This window comes from Tribolium castaneum, chromosome 9 (assembly GCF_031307605.1).
Source record: "Tribolium castaneum strain GA2 chromosome 9, icTriCast1.1, whole genome shotgun sequence".
In the NCBI taxonomy this organism is placed as follows: Eukaryota; Metazoa; Arthropoda; class Insecta; order Coleoptera; family Tenebrionidae; genus Tribolium; species Tribolium castaneum.
The window spans coordinates 6,171,038-6,189,075 of NC_087402.1; the positions used below are offsets into that span (position 1 = coordinate 6,171,038).

Sequence of the window (18,038 nt, forward strand, 5' to 3'; positions counted from 1 at the left end):
GAATAAAATTATGAAAATGAAGCTACAAAAAAATGGCAAAAAATTTGTCTGGAAAAAAGAAGATGAAATATGGAAAAAGAAAGTCAAACAAAAAAAAGTCAAAACCTCTAGCAGTAAGAAAGGAAATTAAAAAAATTGTAAAATATACCAAAAATATCATTAAACAAAAAATTTACACATTTACTTATTGGTGATTAAGGTTTGAAGAAAGACAAACAAAAAAAGAAGAAAAGAAATAATACTTACATAATAAATAAATACTGAAAAAAAATCTCGAATTACGAATACTTGCAGGTTAAATATGGTATGCTATCCAGAAAAAGTTTTTTACTAAATAAGCTAAAAAGATTGTTATATCAGAGAAACAACTATTTATTTGCAAGCATTGTAATATGTTTATTTACTATTACTTTTTCTTTTTTTTTTCTATGCTTCAGCAAATTTATTAAAAATAATTTTATAGAAAAATTATTTTTTTGTTATTAAAAGGAAGTAAAGGTGAGGATAAAGATTTAAAAATTTAAGAAGACAACAATTTTTTGTTTAAATGGAAGACATTATGAATATTTTATTCGATTATAAAAATACATTATACAGAAATATAAAAAAACTCATCTGTATTTAAAGGTGACGGCTAACTATGGATAAAAGAATAATGAGAAGAAGAGCAGAAAGCTAAAAAAATTGATAAAAAATAAAATAAAAGTGAAAAAAAAATATGAAAATGAAGGTATAAAAAAGAGAGAGTAAAGATTTGTCTCGGAAAAGAATAGGAAACGTGGAAAAAAAATTCTTATAAAAGTAAATAAAAAAAATTGCAAAATATATCAAAAACACCAATAAACAGAAAAAATGTACATGTACTCATTTTATTTTCACGCATAGTTTTATTATTTTCTACATTAACTTTTCTTTCTTTCTTTACATGCATGTGCAAAATTATTAAATATAATTAAAAAATCACGTATTTGTTTGTTTGAAAAAAAATGATAAAAAGAAGTGACATTAAGTTTTTGAATAAAACGCTAATTAAAAGGAAGTAAAGTTGAGGAAAGTGGTTAAAGTTTAGAAAGACAACAATTTTTTGAATAAATGGAGAGCATTATGAATATTTTATTTGAAAATAAAAACACATTTTATTACTAATTTTGGGTTCCGTATTTGTTACATTAATGTTGGCCCCAGCTGTTTTTTTTTGCTATTATGTATCCGTTTTTGATAAACTTAAAATTGTAACAAAATTTGTGCTTTATCAGAAAGCACTTCAAAAGAAAAGATTTTTTCTTTTGACTGGAGATTAGCAAAAGGCCGTTTGTGAAATTCCATTTTGCTAGACGTCCAGTGAATGCGAAGTGTTTTTTCTAAACGCGTTGGTCCAATTTAGTCACTTCTGCTGATTGAACGAAACATCAGAAGGCATTTGTTGAAATTTTGCGTTCGTTTGTATCAATTGCTGAAAATTAAATTTTCGATCCCGTCTATTATTAGGTTCCTGCAGCGAGTTGTTCCCAACATCTCGGCAATCAGTGACTGTATTAATGACAGCTTTTGAGTCACGCGTCCTCCACGTGTCGTCACTTTAACGACACGTGAACACACGCTCCCTTGCAAATATTTATATGTAAAGAATTAAAGCGTCCCACCTACTCCATTCAGCCAATTTTATAACCGACAATCGCTCAATCAAAACATTTCAAAATACCGAGCGCCACCTTATAATTAACTTCGCTGAAAATAAGTCATTGTTGCTAAAAGTGTGTGAATGAGGCGAACGGGACTTCCACTGTATAATTATCTCGTCACGTGTCGGGAGATTCGTTAAATTAACGCCTTTTTTATGGGTTTTTTCGCGTCCGTATTGATCTATAGTTATTGCTGGGTTAAGTAATTAATGGTTTCGAAGAAGTTGGAGAGTTGTTGGGAACTTGCGACGAGATACAGTAAGTTTGTAATTGCAGGAGATGATGTTTAATGACTTTTTAATGGACGGCCGACGCTGGTGTCTCTTTCAACTTTCGAGGGAAACTACTTTTGAGCGGATTGTTTAGATTGAATTTCCGAAGATTCTTAAGATTTTCAAAGTGTTGTCCCTTCGATAATTTGATTACGTGCGAAAGGCAAGGGGCGGGTTTTTTACGGATGTGTAATTATTCCGTGTGTGGACACCCTCAAAACTGGACGAGGGCTTCCGGCGATGATGGAGAAAAGTAATCATTCTTATGCTCCGAGCTGTCATTTCAGCGCACCAATCGCAACGTTTCCTTCGCATCCCCTATCACAAATAGGACAGGAAGACCATGGACGGCGCTAATCGGCGAATTTTCCTCTGTATCGGAGGGAAAATTGCAAATCGAGCCATTAAGGTGTGAAAAATTCACAGCGAGAGGATGGAAACGTAACAGATGCGGCAGGGATGTCATGCTGCGGCCATCTGATCACAATCGACATCAAAAAACCGACTTGAATCTATTACCATTCATTTCAATTTCAAATACGCATGCTGATTTGGCGGGGCTGCCCTAACAATGACCCCAACTATTTTTGTAATTTTATTCTAAAAAAAGTGGTACACTCAGAGAAAAAAGTTAATTACTAAGTATTACTACTGTAGTAGCAAAATAGGCTTCACTGTTTTGTGAGGTAGTTTTTCTGCTTTGGTTTCTCAAATTGTTCATTGTGAAACTGAATATAAAGTCCGAATAATTAACAAAATTAAGAAAAAATAGTTTGAATAGATTTTGTTAAATTAAACTGAAAAAAACAAACAACCAAAATTGAGAGTAGAAAAAATAGTATAGTACACTCGTTTCGTCGTGCTCCAAAATCATTCGTGCCACAATAGAACTTCTTATAAACTTCGTATAATAATATATTATATTGTGATTATTACGCCTACCAGCTGTTATTTTTACATAGCGTTTTTTTACATACAGATGATCAGATGTTCAATTTAACGTTATACGATGTGTTAGACCAACCATTTTTTATATAAGTAGATATCACTGTAGTAGGTGTTACTATTAGGGTGATTGGCAGTTTCACTTATATTTTTCTACGTATATTTTACATTTTGACGAGACAGGTAGTAATAATACACAGTGATTATAAATATCTGTACTTTATTTTAATAAAAAAAAATATAATAGTACATAACTTACATAAAATACTACATGGAACAGATAACATACAATACGTAGCTACAGTAATATATTTTAGTCTTGTAATTTATTATTAGTGAAGTATATCTGCAATAATACAACATTTATTAACTTATTTAAAAATAAATTAAATACCTAGGCATAACATTTTGTGGTAGTTTTGATTTTACTAGAGTAAAATCTCTCAACAACGGACACCGATGGAAATCTTTAATTGTCCGTTGTGGAGAGGTGTCCACTAATGAGAGGTTGGAAATGTTAACATAGGTTTGGTTACGTTTTTACAAAAGTGTCCGTTGTGAAGAGGTGTCCGTTATTCGGAGATGTCTATTAAGGGAGGTTGTACTGTATTCACTTGCTTCGTAAAATTTACACAAGAAAAAAGTAAATTACACCTTGCGCTAAAATTATTTTTTAATTGTAACATCTAGACTTCTAGTAGTAACATTATATTACCTACTTAATTGTTACCTTATAATATAAAATATTAAATTAAGATTTGCATATACCGTACATTTTTTATTAGTATGTAAAACATATTTTAATAGACATCTCCGGACAACGGACACCTCTTCAGAACGAACATATTTGTAGGAACTTAATTAATACTTTGGAAAATAATATAAGAAACCTTTGAACAACGAACTCTCTGTAGAGCGGACGCGGACCAAAAAAATATTTCCCAATTACTATAGTGTTATATAAATTTCCCACCGAAAGAGTGGAGGTGCAACAAGCGAACAATTATTTCATGGACTATGTAGATAAGCATAAAAGAGTATCAAAAATTCTGAATTAAATATCAATAAGTATATTTAAACATTTTCAGAAAAACGTGCAAAAAAATTTGATGAAAACGATAGTAAAAAAGAAAAAAATCGTCTTCGCACCAGAGTTAACCCATATATGTTGTCTGAATATTTTAGAGTTGTTCAAAAAAATTGCTAAAATTATGTGGCATAGAAAAAATTGTAAAAAACACGGTTTCTAAAAGCAGACAAATATAAAATGAAAATTTTTAAAATAAAACAAGTATTTACTGTTATAATGTTTTCATTTTAATTTTAATATATTTTTAATAATAATAAAAAATACCAACACTGTCAAAAAATTTAAAAAAATACTTTTTATGATGTATTGTTTATTTGTGGAGTCATAAATATATATTTTTTTAATTTTGTGATTGCTATATTGACTTTATCATATTTCTGTATCAAAAAATACATTTTTTATATTAAAATTGCGCACCTTGCATTAGTCGACACCTCTCCACAACGGACAATTCTTATCGGTGTCCGTTGTTGGGAGGTTTTACTGTAATAGAAAACACATTATTTTTCTGAGTGTAATGGCTCCAAAATTGTCTTAAAATTCTTTGTGCGCGTTTGTAACGTAGTTTGAGCAAATGCGAATTACACAAATGCGTGCGAGGGTTAGAACATACAGACATATGGTAAAAGACGGGGCTGTATTGTCGCATTTCAACGTCCTGAGGCAATGCAGATACCATTTCGGATTTCATGTGATGGTGGGCTTGACAATAAAGTGAAGCTTTACGAATATATGTACCACACTCGCACCCCTTTCATGTCACGCCAACATTCGGCTTTGTTATTATAATTTAAGAGAGAAATCCTCGCGTCTGAAGTCGGCGACGAGAATAATTAACCGCGTATTAAACCAACTTACGAACTTAATTAAAAATCTGTAACTATTTGCAATCGGTGATAGTGCTCATCAGATTGCCGCTAATCCGATTAATCCGGATTAAAATTTTATCGTGCGGTTGTGGGCAGAAAGCGGACGCGGAAAAATATTAAAAGGCTTTTAATTTAACATAAACACTGAAAGGCCTAATTAAAATACTTTGCCAAAATTTTAATTATTTATCTGTCTCATGCATTATTTAGACGTCTTGAGTTAACGACTGAAAAGCTGAAACACTGAAAAGCTGAAACTTTGCTAACTTTCTTGCTCTGATACAGAGCTTAATTTGCTTTAACAAGAAACAGGATCAAGATTAAAAGCACGAGGTGGAATCAACCCATTTTTATTATCGCATTAGGGCCTCACTTAACTCTTCACCGAGCCGAATCAAGGTTTTTATTTTTAATAACTTAATAACACAGCGGACGAATTCATTCAGGCGAAAACTAAGGCTATGGCTTCAAGCGATAAAAAAATAAAAAATATCGAAAAATGCACTCAATAAAACAGCTTCATAGAAAACCTTTGATATTACAAATTTTTTCTGCGTTTTATTATTTTGGAGCGCAAAACTGCGGTTTAAAATGAAGTTTCCGTACAACTAAAAATTGCTCATATTTCTATTATTAACATGACAGTTAGTTTGAAGCGTAAATTGTACAAAAAATGTGGTTATTTGGTTATCTTAGTGAATTTAGAGGCATTATTTAAGCGTCAAGGGAAACGTAATAAATGGATAATAATAACAAATAGGTGCACTTGTTTGGGGAAATGTAGGTGAGGCTTATCCATGTGCTTATAACGAATGTTGCGCACGTAGGCCATTAGCTTTAGATAAATTTGTTTATTTATTAGGAAATGGAGGCTTTTTGCAGAAGCCATATTAGCGGCCATCATATATGCAAGGCTTTTTAGCGCAGTAATTGGCCACCGAGCTTAAAGCTTTTAAGTCTGATAAAGCTTGCGCTTCAACCTTTATACATTTTTAAAAAGCCCCCGTAAAAAGGTGCGCTCTAATGCGATGTGGTGGGTTGTGTTTGGTGTATACATGGTGCGCTGCTATTTTTACCTCCATGTGCGAAGCCGCTCTTAAAAGCTCCATCCACCTTGTCAATTTTTAATTTGCACTTGAAGTGGAGGCTCTGGAAAAAGTGGCGATTGGGAGCAAGCAAGCACATCTTCTAACCCAATTTGTTAACAATGTGTAACGATAGAAGCGTTACAATATGTGAATGCCGTACATACATAAACAATGCCCGGTGCCTCATTGTGTGCATCAATAGCGAGCACCGCACAACAGATTGGGGGGCGGAGCGCCGCCCGGAAAAGAAACCAAATCACACGCGGGCCCCGTCGAGGACCTGACTGCATGCAATTATACCCCATTTCATATGTAAAGTGGACATGATTATTATACACCGTGTCGATTTTATCTCGCCGAGAGGATTTTTAAGTGCCGATCTCGGTTTACAGCCGAAGCTACGGTTACATGGTTTGCGATTTTTTTATTTCGGAGGAGAGAGAGAATGTTTGGCGGTGCGTTGTGCCAAATACTTCAATTATCCTTCAAGAAATTGATGCCGTCGTTCGTTTTCCCCCAGAGTGAATTTAGTCGGATGTCAGGCGTCCTTCCTGTGTTGCCTCTTTCCCCACTTCTTGGCGGACACTGCCCATCAGTCAGCAATGATTGAAAAATAAATTCAATTTTCTGTTCATCGCTTCTTCTCGACGAACTGTTCGATTCTTATATTATTGGCGACATTGCTCTGCAAAATACACTCGACGATGTGATCTCTCCGAAGCGAGATACTTCCACAATTACAACCAAAATGTTCAGGTGCTCTTTAGTAAAATACCAGATTTAATTTTTTGTGAAAAATAGTACGTGTATACGTATTATTGAGTCTACTTGTAATAAAAATCGCCTGTATTTCTATAAAATAACACGGGTAGGACTAAATAAAACTTAAAAAAATGCTAACGCCAGGTGAGGTAACATTGTACAATTTACATTTATTTACAATAAAAAAACATTAGTTTTTTTAGTCTTTTTCTTTATACAGCAACCAAAGCTTTGTGGTAAAAGTGCATTGTAGAGATAAATTTTTATTTCTCAGCCTTTTCTCGATTTTTTTCATGATGCTAATCTTTTTTTAATTTTTCTAGTACTCAAAATTTGAAAATAAATTTTTGATGAATCATTTTAAATTTCCAACTCGTGAAAGCAGTGTAGTTCTGTTTGAAATTTCTTTGACTAGTTAGCAATGTTTAATTTCATTAAACGCTGATTATACCTAGAATGTTTTTTATTAGAATTTTTTGACAATATAAAACGGTAAACAATAAAAAAACAATTAGTATAAAAATATGAGGTGTTTCTAGATCTAATTCTAGCAAATACAGTCGCAAATTTCATTGAAACGATTATTCTGGATGTTATTAATGGTTTGTTTTTTCACGAAAAAAATTTCTAGCGTTATAAAAATCCACAACATTGTATTAAAATTCTATGATTAAGCTTATACCACTTATACTTGGGCATCTAAATTAGAAAAAAGTTTATGTCAAAGGCTTATTAGACGACTAGTACTTACTTTATTTGATAGAAAGAAGAAGTTTATGATAATTTACTGAAAGTAAAAATTATTTTGTTAGTTACAATGATACATTAAGAATCTGAAATTACACCAACATTAAAATACTTCTTAAGAATTTAAAACCCGTTTTGAGAATGGCTTTTTTTAACTATTTTTCAGTATTTTGACTAGCTTTTTCTTTTCTAGAGCAAAAGTGTGAGGTAGATAGATGGTACCAATTAATTTACGATGAGTAATGATAAAAAAAGCCTGAATAATACATAATACAGAAAATACATAATACTTTGAAAAAAGTCAGCGGCAACGTAATAATATAGAACAAATTATAAAAATGGCTGTTTCTTAAAAAACAAAAACGTCTTAAGTAAATATACAGAGTTATTTTTAATAGATATTTTATAAAACAAAAACATTTTAAAATATAGTGCATGTTTAGTGACATTACAAAAAGCTTTTTCAAATTATTCATTTTAATTTTCAGAACTATTTTGCATTTTAAAAAATTTCAATGAATTTTTAGTGAATTTTCAGAACTATTTTGCATTTTTAGAAAATTTTAATGCTCAAAAATTGATAGAATTTGTTGGATGTTAGAATAATTAGACTTCTTTAAGTGATAAAAATAAAAATAAAAAAAGTAATAAAAAATGTCTTTCTGTCAATATTGTTTTTTTTAAGTTTGTAAATTTTTTCTTATTCTTTAAATTAGCTAATAAATGTTTTTTTTTAAGAATGTTGTCGTAGCTGAGGCTGCTTGTGTTTTGTAAAGTTGTACTTCATTAAATATTGTCAAAAAAATAACTTCATAGCGTTAACGATAGAGTATTATTTAATGTTGTTCAAATTTTTTTGAAGTGTGACTATGGGGCACTAAAGACGTATGCTGTAAAAAAATAATCCTTTTTAATCTTGGCTTAAACTCATAGCTGCAATTGTTACAAAAATTGTTGTTAGAGGTTGAAATCAGCATTAAAAATGATTGATTTTATATAGAACTCGACGTAAAAACAAATTTTTAAAAGACAAATTTTTAAGTTAGATTTTTTTATGTTTTCTACAGGATAAAATTTTGAACACAAGCTAAAAAATCAGGTTTTTTTTATTAATATTTATTTTAAATTTTTATCTTACAAAACAAATTTGATTTCTTGACTGTTCAAAATGTTAACTATGTGGTATAATTTTTCTGAGAGAGGAAGAGCACTTACAACTTTAAGAAGGTACAATTTTTTAAAAACTGGGTGTTTGACATAATATTCCGATCTTCTCAAATTTGCTCACTTCTTTAAAAAATTGTAACGTTTTTAGTTATTTAGTGATTAAGATGGGATAGATTACAATCACATTTATTCCGTCTCTTGAGAGAAAACATAATAATTAATTCTGAAAAACAGCAATTTATGATTATAATTAATTTATAACTAAATGTGTATTTTTTGTATATAGTGTATTGTGTCTTTTGTATATTAGGGGCAGACCTGGAAAAGTTGTGTGAAACAAAAAATACAAAAAAGTAAAACCAATAGGAACAAGCGAGTTTTAAATTTGGATTCTGCATAAAAACAAGGACCAACTCTCTTTTAATCTTCTTCCTGAACAACAAAATGCAAACATAAACATTAAAACTCAGGCAAAAAACATTATATTTAAAGAAATTAAAAAATAATTTTTATAAAACGAGTGGCGAAGACACGAGTTATCTTAAAAAATGAGTACCTCATAGTGTAATAATTATAAAACTTTTTTAAGCTGTATTTTTTGTAATTGATATTTTTACTAAAACTTTGTTGTTGGGTTAATTCAGGAATGTTTTAGGTCGAAATTGTCGTGATTACAACAACTATGCTAGCGTTCAATTACATTTCTCAACAAGGTGATCTTTTGGTTTGGTATTAGATATGTTGGCAACATATTTTTTTGGCAACTTTGAATTATTAATCAATTTCGAAGGCAAAAGCCACTTTACTCAGACACCCAAAATGTACAGTTTTTGTACCGTGTCGCCCTTTTTTATGACTTTGCTGATCCACTTAATGATCCATTCTTCTGCTGCAACATTTCCACAACTTCGTAACCCTTGACCCTTGAAACTGATTATCCTTTCCGTTAAAAATCCCATTAGCCTAAATATTCAAATGTGAGTGAGTTTTCCTTTTTTCGCCTTCGCCATTTCTCCGCCACCCATGGTGGTGTCCTTCGGTGTGGTGGTTTGTCCGTTTCGGTATTTAAAAAATCCATCGTCGGTACTTTTGTGCGTGCGGTGGCGTGGTAGCTGTGGTGCCGGGTGTCTCCATGGAAACCGCACATCGCCGCCGGGCCCCGGCTTATTGATCACCGCCATCGCAGCGTCGTCGTCGAACATCGCACTCTGCAGGCGAAGCGGCCATGAGGCGCTAAACACCACACAACACAACTATACATATTTAACTTGCCCAAATTGAAACCCTCGAATTAATTCGGCGCGTGATTTTTGACGGAGGCGGCGGCGGAGGCGGCGGAATATTCATGCGGCTGAGGAAGCGGCGCTTTCACGCTTTTATTCGGACCGATAACGAATTTTCATCGTCAAGGACGAGGATAACAGCCAGGATATTGCCTACATGAAGAAGCTTTTTTCAGGTCGTGTTACAGCCAAGGATGTTATTCGATTATTACGACTTTGGCGAGAGCTGGGCAAAACCTCGGAAAATGTCAGATGCGATCGGTTACGGAGGGTTTTGGTTCTCGATTTGCTTTTGCTGCGACATGATGCATCTGTTGCAGGGACGTGTATTCAAAAAAGAAGACTTCAACCAACTCTCAAGTGAATTTTAATGCACTAGCTTACTTTGACTCGGAAATACATAACAACAAAGATACCGCATGTTCGCTAATTGCCTTCTTGAAATACACCACTGTAAATAACATCCTCCGAGATGCAGCAATATTTCAAATAAAGCTCTGTTTTTCTAATTTTACTTGCAATCATTTATTTAATTTTTTCAGGTGAATTACATTGACTAAACGATTCCAGAATCATACATTTTACCTGATAAAATGCTTAACTGTGCATTAATAAAACAAATATAATAAAACATAATAATACAAATAAATAGTAAAAAATACATAATATGGCGTTTTTTGTATTTAACATGACATCAAAATTGTGCAAAAGTACGGTCAAGACTAAATTAGATTTATAAAAATTTTAAATAAAAATCTACACTTGCTATGGAATAAGTAGCATATACGAGTATCTACCGCTATTATTGTAAAAGTCCCTACAATATCTCACTGATTAAAAAATTAATGTAATACTCAGGTTTTTTCTACTAATACATTAAAAAAAATGCTTAAATTGAAATATTGTTTAAAGTTTTAAATTAATGATTTTAGAGACGTAGAAAAATTATAGTCTGCCACGTGTTTGGAATAGCATATTTTGTCTTTGGCTTGGGTGTCAAGCTTCCACTCGTGTGAAATATTTCTTATTTTAAACTTATTACAGAATATACCTACTACAGTGGAACTCGGTTATAACGAATACCCAAGGAACTTCGGAATTTATCCGTTGTCCTTGTGGAGTAATTTTTAACTTAGATGAGTTCTAAAATTTGAAATAAAAACAGAAAATAAAGCATTATTCTATTTTACTAAGAAAGATACATAATTACATTGGTAGACATACAATGTTGGGCTTTAACTATTAACCTTACGAAAAAAAACCAATTAGTACATTAGGTATTTTAAAATTGTGAACATTTTTCAAGATTAAAATATATCGAAATTCTTTTAGTTTTCGAATTATTATTTTCTTTTAATGTAATTCTATTACGGCGACTTTTTTGGTATAAGAGTATGCTCTAAAAATGACTTCTAATTCATTTTTTTTCTGAACCAATGTTTTTTTAAATAAATTATTACAGTTTTCTTCTTAACACACATTACGACGATTTTTCAAATTTGGCTGAAAATTGATGTTTTTATTCTCTTCGGCCAAGTTCAAAAAAACTTTGTAATGTTCTCGAAAGCAAATTTAATTTATTTATTGAAAAAAAAACACTGGTCCAAAAACGCAATTATTGAATTAGGAGTAATTTTTATAAACTGATCTTTTATTAAAAAAATCGCCGTTGTAAGGTGACCTTAAAAAAATTAATAACTCGAAAACTAGAAGGAATTTCAAAAAATATTGTTCTTGAAAAATTATCACTTTTTTAAAGTACTTGGTGAAAGTACTAATTGGTTTTTTGTAAGCTTTATAGTTTGGGCACAAAACGTTTGGTTACATATATTTTTACCCATCTTTGTATCATAATATTTAGGTACTTAGTTTTTGTGTGAAGTACTTAATATTTTAGACGTTTTCGCGATATGTATTAGTTTTGGAGTTTTTCTGCAATATTGCAAATGTTTATTGTTTCAGAAAACGTAAAAAAAAGGCAGTCTGTTTGTTATAACCGAGTCATAAACCACTTTGGACGTTAAAAGCGAGCGTTCGTTGTAAGCCGGGTTCGCTGTAACCAAGTTCTACTGTATTTTAATACAGTTTGGTGTTTGATCATTTAAATGTTTTTTTTTCTAATAAGATAATAAAAGCTTAATTATTTCTTTTTTCGACAGGACTGTATTTCTATATTTTTATTTTAACGTTACGTCTTAGTTCATACAGGATATTTTCCTGTTCAAATATTAAAACACCTGGTTTATTGGAATTAATATTCAAATTTAGTTTGAGTAAACACCAAAAGAAATCAAAGCTAGGGTTTATGTTGTCGTATTGACATTCAGAGACTTTTTTCTTTTGACAAATATGGAGAAATGTCCTGCTGGAAAAGTTTACGTTGCTCGAGAAAATTATTACCGACATAAAGGCTTATTTTGAGGACCTTTCAAAATTATATTTTTTGGGCGTCTTATTACAAAACTTGGGAAAGTTGTCATTAATAATTTTAAAGTGTTAAAAGAATATATCAATATTTAAAAGTGAGGACATATTGTTTGAAGTCAAACAATAGTCCTGTATTTATTTGAACTGAACCACAGTGGACTAGTTTTCTTGACAATTTTCTAAAAAGATCGCAATTAATGTTAATTAATTTTAATATTTTTTAAAAACGAAAACAGAAATCACTGCCCAAGATTTCCTAATTGTTGATAGTATCAACATAACGCAAACTATTCAAATTACGTATTTTTTAACATAAAGTGGAATCTGATATCGGTCCGTGTGACAAATATTTCTTCAAAAAGATCGTAAACTGTGTGAAAAAAGTGGCTTAATAATTAGGTTAACACTAGACGCATTTCGCATCTCTTACTAAATCGCAAATAGAAAGGTTTTGCTGACGCAGACGGTAAACGTTAAATATGTTATCTGATACATAAAAGAGACGTTTCACAAAATTGCCACCTTCTTAATTAGACAAATGATTTAAATAAATTAAAACAGTTTATTTTTCCCGGATACGTTACGTGCCAACTTAATAAATCTTCATCTTTATCTCAGTTGGATACAATAATTTTCAATTCTAATACCACATGCTGTTTCAAGTCAAATCCAAAGTCCAACACAATTTTTTCACTTTACATCCGTCTGACCATCAAACTTATTTGACAACATCAATCTCAAATCTTAATTAATATTTTATTAAGTTAATTAATTGTCGAGTTTTTTGCTGGGGAATTTTCATTTTTAATTTTTAGACACGAATTAATTTATTTACGATCCCATAACAGCTTTCGAAAGGCTCCTTTAGGAATTCAACTGGAGGCTTAATAGGGCGGTGAGATCAAACGTCCTATTAAATACAGAACATAACGCATTTCATAATGGAAGGAGATTTTTCGACCCTAATTTACCGGAATCCCATGACCTAAAACCGCCTCTGTCTATTTGAATACATTTTTTAATTAAATATTTATTACTAGAAAGTTCAACTTTATTCAATTCTTGTTGCCAGTGGTTGAAACAATCACATTTCTGCAAATTGTGTACACTTTCTAAACTAAATCTACCTACCTACGACAAATTTAACGCACATAAGTGTGTAATAAAATAGAAAAGGCCTAGAAACATAAAGACAATTTCCGAATTAATTAAACCGTTTAGGACATAAAGCAAGGGACTAATTACAATTACAATTATTCTGTTGACATGTCAAATTATATTTCCGCTCCTTAAACGAACTTATCAAAGTGTAAAACTTCCCCAAACAAGTAAGTGCAATAAATATCTCTAATTTTCCGCACTATTAGGCGGAGAATACAATTGCTGAAAAGTATTCAAAGAGATAATAAGATAATTCAGTTGGTTTGGTCCAAAAATGGCATCGCGGCGCCTCTCAGCGTCTGGAAGAGAAAGCAAGTGATTATTCCTGCCAGATTGCAGGACAAAATCGCGAATTCCTGGGCGCATGTCCTGCGGAAGCTGTCGATCGATCCAAACCCGTTCCAGCTCCACGTAAGTGTAATTTTTCTTGTTGTATGAAGCGAAGAGAGGCGCGACAAATCCCTTAATCCCCCTTTAATGTAACAGGTGTTTAGCAATTCGACCCCTTATATAAAGCTTTCAATTCATGATCCAGGGAGGCCCTTGAAGGCACTTGAGGCCGACACTTTGAGCGCACATATGCGCGCACGCCCTCTATCTGTAACAAGAGATGTTATCGGACGCTAATGACCCTCCCTGGGGGTCACGGCGGAGCCCCTTCATTAGCCCGTCATTACATATCTACAACTTGTTCCGTCAACACTTCGATTTCAATGAAATTCAATAAAAGTCTGGCAGAGTGTGTGGTTGTCCCCTCGATGCTTGCACCCTAAATGTTTTGTTTACAGGAGATGAGGCCGACGGGATGATTTCGGGATTTTTTCTGATCATGGTTTTGATACAAGCGAGCGAGGGCAGAGGGCCACATCACCCGAGAGGAGAGGCGGTCGTCAAACATGTGCACTATAGGCCCACCAAGACAGCGCCCGAAAAGCTCACGCAGGACGCGGAGCTTTTGCACGACAAGGAACATCTCCAGGTTGGAGGAAGTTCCACTAAAAAAATTCCTAATGTCGTATTGTAGGAACATTTGGAAGAAATCATCAAGGAACCCGATCTTTCTAAAATGACTGATGAGGAACTAGAGTTTTACTATTTTCAAGTACATGATACTGACAAAAATTCCAAACTTGACGGGCTTGAGATTCTCAACGCTATTCTTCACACTGCTCATGAAGAGAAACATGAGGAAGGTGAAGACACACACTCACTTGAAGATTTTGAGTATTATGTTGGTAAGGCTTTTGTATTTTTTTAAAATATATCTGTATTTATATTTTTGTATTTTAGAACTAATTGATCGTGTTTTGGCGGAAGATGATTCCGACAAAGACGGCTATTTGAGTTATCCAGAATACACCTCAGGGCGGAGAAATGCCATAATTGCTGAAAACAGAAATCAGCCTTCTGTGAAAATGGTTTCTCATGGCTAAAACAATTTTGTATATTTTTATTATTTTATTATATTGGCTTGTAGAGTAATTGAATTAATAAAAAAATGCCAAGAAAAACGTGTTTTTTTATTTTGTTAGAATACGACAGCTCAACATTTTTTTAATTATTTGGTAAAGGTTGAAAGGTTGAAAGATCAAAATCAATGTAAAAGCTTATGAGACCTAATTTACAAACGCTTAAAAATTTCGAATGAAGTTTTTACGCCATGGAAGCATATACGTTTCTAAAATCACCTACTATTTACGTATTAACTATTTCATATTTAATTCTTTTGTGTAAAAAATTACTTTTTCAATTTTTGAAGACAATAGATACAACAGTTTGTTTTCGGAAATCCATAAAACATAATTAATTTAATTTTTGGCAAATAGTTTATGAGCTTGTTTATAGAAAGCTAAAAGCTTTATTAAATTTTAATTCGTTGATAAAAGATAATAACGCAAATAGACCAATCAAATTGGTGCAGTTTGGTCACGTGAGCAGTTAATCACGCATTTAATTGCGTATTAAATTAATGACGCTTCTATAAATCGGTCCTGAAAGTTTTAACTTTTAAATTTTTAACGTGACCAGTGTAATATGTGTCCTTTACAGAAATGTTAGTCAAAATAAATGTCAGCTGGAATAAAAGTTACATTTACTTCAATGCTTCTAAAAATATGTAGTTACGCGGTTAATCATAACTGAAAAGTTTGGATGATTTGTGTTCATAGTTTTTAGTGGCTGAAATTTTTAAGGAAATTGCCACTTCACGCATGTTTTTAATAAAATTATAACTATAACAACTAGTGATAATCTTATCAATTACAATTATTATAACATGAGACCGATAATATACTCAATTAGAGCATGATGTGCGTGCAGAACTTTAGCCATATTTAGCCGTTTATTACACTTTAGCCACAGGTTAGCCGTTTATTTACGTCTGCACTTTTGAAGATATAAGACAATATGTTGGTTTTACACGGCGTATGATGTGGCTAAAGTTACAGTTTCTTTTCAAGGCTTGCTCTAATTAAGCATATTTTCGATCTCATGTTACTCAGCAATTTTTAAGTGATCTGTTTGCTAAGTTTATTTTTGAAAAAAAATTTAACGTTTTCTCAACGGAGACGCTACCTAGCAAATAAATACTGTTTTCCCGCTGCATTGTTTGTTAATTAAATTGAAATTTTTTAGAACAAGCTTACAAAAAAATTGTTAATGGTGGAATTAGAATAGTATATAAAAAATTAAAAAAAAAGTGTATAAGAAAATAAGGTTTTTTAATTTTAGAATATTTATAATACCTATTTTTACGATTATAATAATTATTATATAAGCAAAGATGTCTGGAAATAAGTGGAAATAAGTGATTTAGCTACATGTCGTTAAATGTTGAAAAAAATTAAGAACATTTTATTTGTTATTACAAAAAGCCATTGGCTAAACGACTAATGTCAGTCTCTCGGTTTGTACTAAAAAGACCGTTTGTTCGGTGGTTTTCTCGCCCCATGTTATAAAAAAACCGCTGAAAATCAGAATTGAATCGTTGTGTTTTGAGATCTAAACTGTTTTTTTTTTGCTATGTTAGGAAAAGAAAAATGCAGTTACTTTTACAATTATTAAGAATATAAATGGTATTAATTTAAAAAAATGAACTATGTATATAGCAGCTTCTCAATTTCAGGGAAGGTTCATGAAATAATAAATGTTTTGCTGCTTTACTGTCTTTTAATTTAAAAAGAAAATATAATATATAACAAGCTTATACCTATACAAAAATAGTAGGTAATGGTGAAATTGAAGTATTATACAAAAAAATTGAAAAAAATGTGTACCTAGGCGCGGTACCTACTTACAAAAAAATATGTAAATAAAATAAACACGCAAATTATGGGCACACTAAATATAATTGTTCTCAAATTAATTAATTGAGAGCGAATGTTTAACCGCTTTTCTTTCATGATTGCGGAAAAGCCTCCGACTTGACCAAAATTATTTAAACAATATCATTTTTTACTTTCCCCAACTTACATAACGAAAAGATTCAACTCAAACAATACGTTCTCGAAAAAACTTGAAGCGATTTTCTTGTGATTTCTACAGTAAATGTATAAAACAAGACAGTTTGTTCAGGACATGAAGCATAAACAATAGCGTTTGACTAACAACAATAGAATGACACTCTATAACAAACGAGATTTCTATAACGAAATTATATAAATAAATAAATAAAATATGTGCTTGCATTCTTGCACCAGCTCTTTCGGCGCAAAGATGACTTGTAAACTCATTGCAGTGATTTTATGTTCGGCTGTTTTCCTAAAAGCGTCAACAGCTGCCGTTGAAACCGAAAATGATATCGCAAGGTAAGCGCCAGTTTTGTGCCAGTCATAAAAAAAATCTTGTATTCTATCCAGAGGTCTGGACGCTAAAGGGCTCCTGAACTCAATCGCCGGCAATTTGATGTCGCGTGGTTACGGCGCCACGGCGCCCGGTGGTTCCCAGGTGGTTTCTCTGAATTTGACAAACTTGCTCGTTTTGGTGCTTCTCAAGGCCTTGATTTTCGCAGCTGGGTCTTTGGGCACGGGCACTTGGAAGGGCGGCTTAGGCCGAAGCAGCGAAGGCGAAGAGCAAATCCTCACCGAAGACGAAGTTCTACTTTTCTTGAGTTACTTAACCGGTAGGAATAATACTGACCTGAAAAAACTGATGCGATGATTGATGTTTAATTTTAAGGTTCGCCCGGTGATAACGGATGTCTGCAAAACGTAGCATGTCAACAACCTCAACAAGCGAAGAAATACGTCTCTGCCGGTGATATGCTCCTTAAAGCCACCAAGATGCTGGCGCTTGATCCTGACAGGAGCTATGAGTACGTCCTGAAGGAGGTGGAGCAAGCCGCTGATGTGGGGCTGGCAGGGGGCGATTGCGCCAGATTTAGGTGCGGTTTGAACGAGAAACAATGAGTTTTGCGAAGATGTGTAGTTTTTTGGGTCAGTTGTGAATAAATTTGTTCTTGTGTTATAAACTTGTTTTACTCTCTATGCAAAAATTTGGTAAACAACTCGCGAGAAACGGGTTGGCGCCAGTTAACGGATTTTGCAA

General features: G+C 32.5%; 2 protein-coding genes across 2 annotated transcripts; both read left to right on the top strand.

Moving 5' to 3' along the window:
* The first annotated feature begins 10,150 nt into the window (after positions 1-10,150).
* Positions 10,151-15,004, top strand: LOC664432 (uncharacterized). Its single transcript, XM_064358889.1, has 5 exons — positions 10,151-10,265; positions 13,752-13,904; positions 14,282-14,472; positions 14,518-14,728; positions 14,784-15,004. The coding sequence occupies exons 1-5, from the start codon at positions 10,151-10,153 to the stop codon at positions 14,924-14,926; spliced, it is 813 nt and encodes a 270-aa protein (XP_064214959.1). The 3' UTR covers positions 14,927-15,004.
* A 1,649-nt stretch (positions 15,005-16,653) lies between these two features.
* On the top strand, positions 16,654-17,925 carry LOC100142571 (uncharacterized protein). Its single transcript, XM_001816182.4, has 3 exons — positions 16,654-17,299; positions 17,351-17,613; positions 17,670-17,925. The coding sequence occupies exons 1-3, from the start codon at positions 17,169-17,171 to the stop codon at positions 17,897-17,899; spliced, it is 624 nt and encodes a 207-aa protein (XP_001816234.2). The 5' UTR covers positions 16,654-17,168; the 3' UTR covers positions 17,900-17,925.
* Positions 17,926-18,038: the final 113 nt, after the last annotated feature.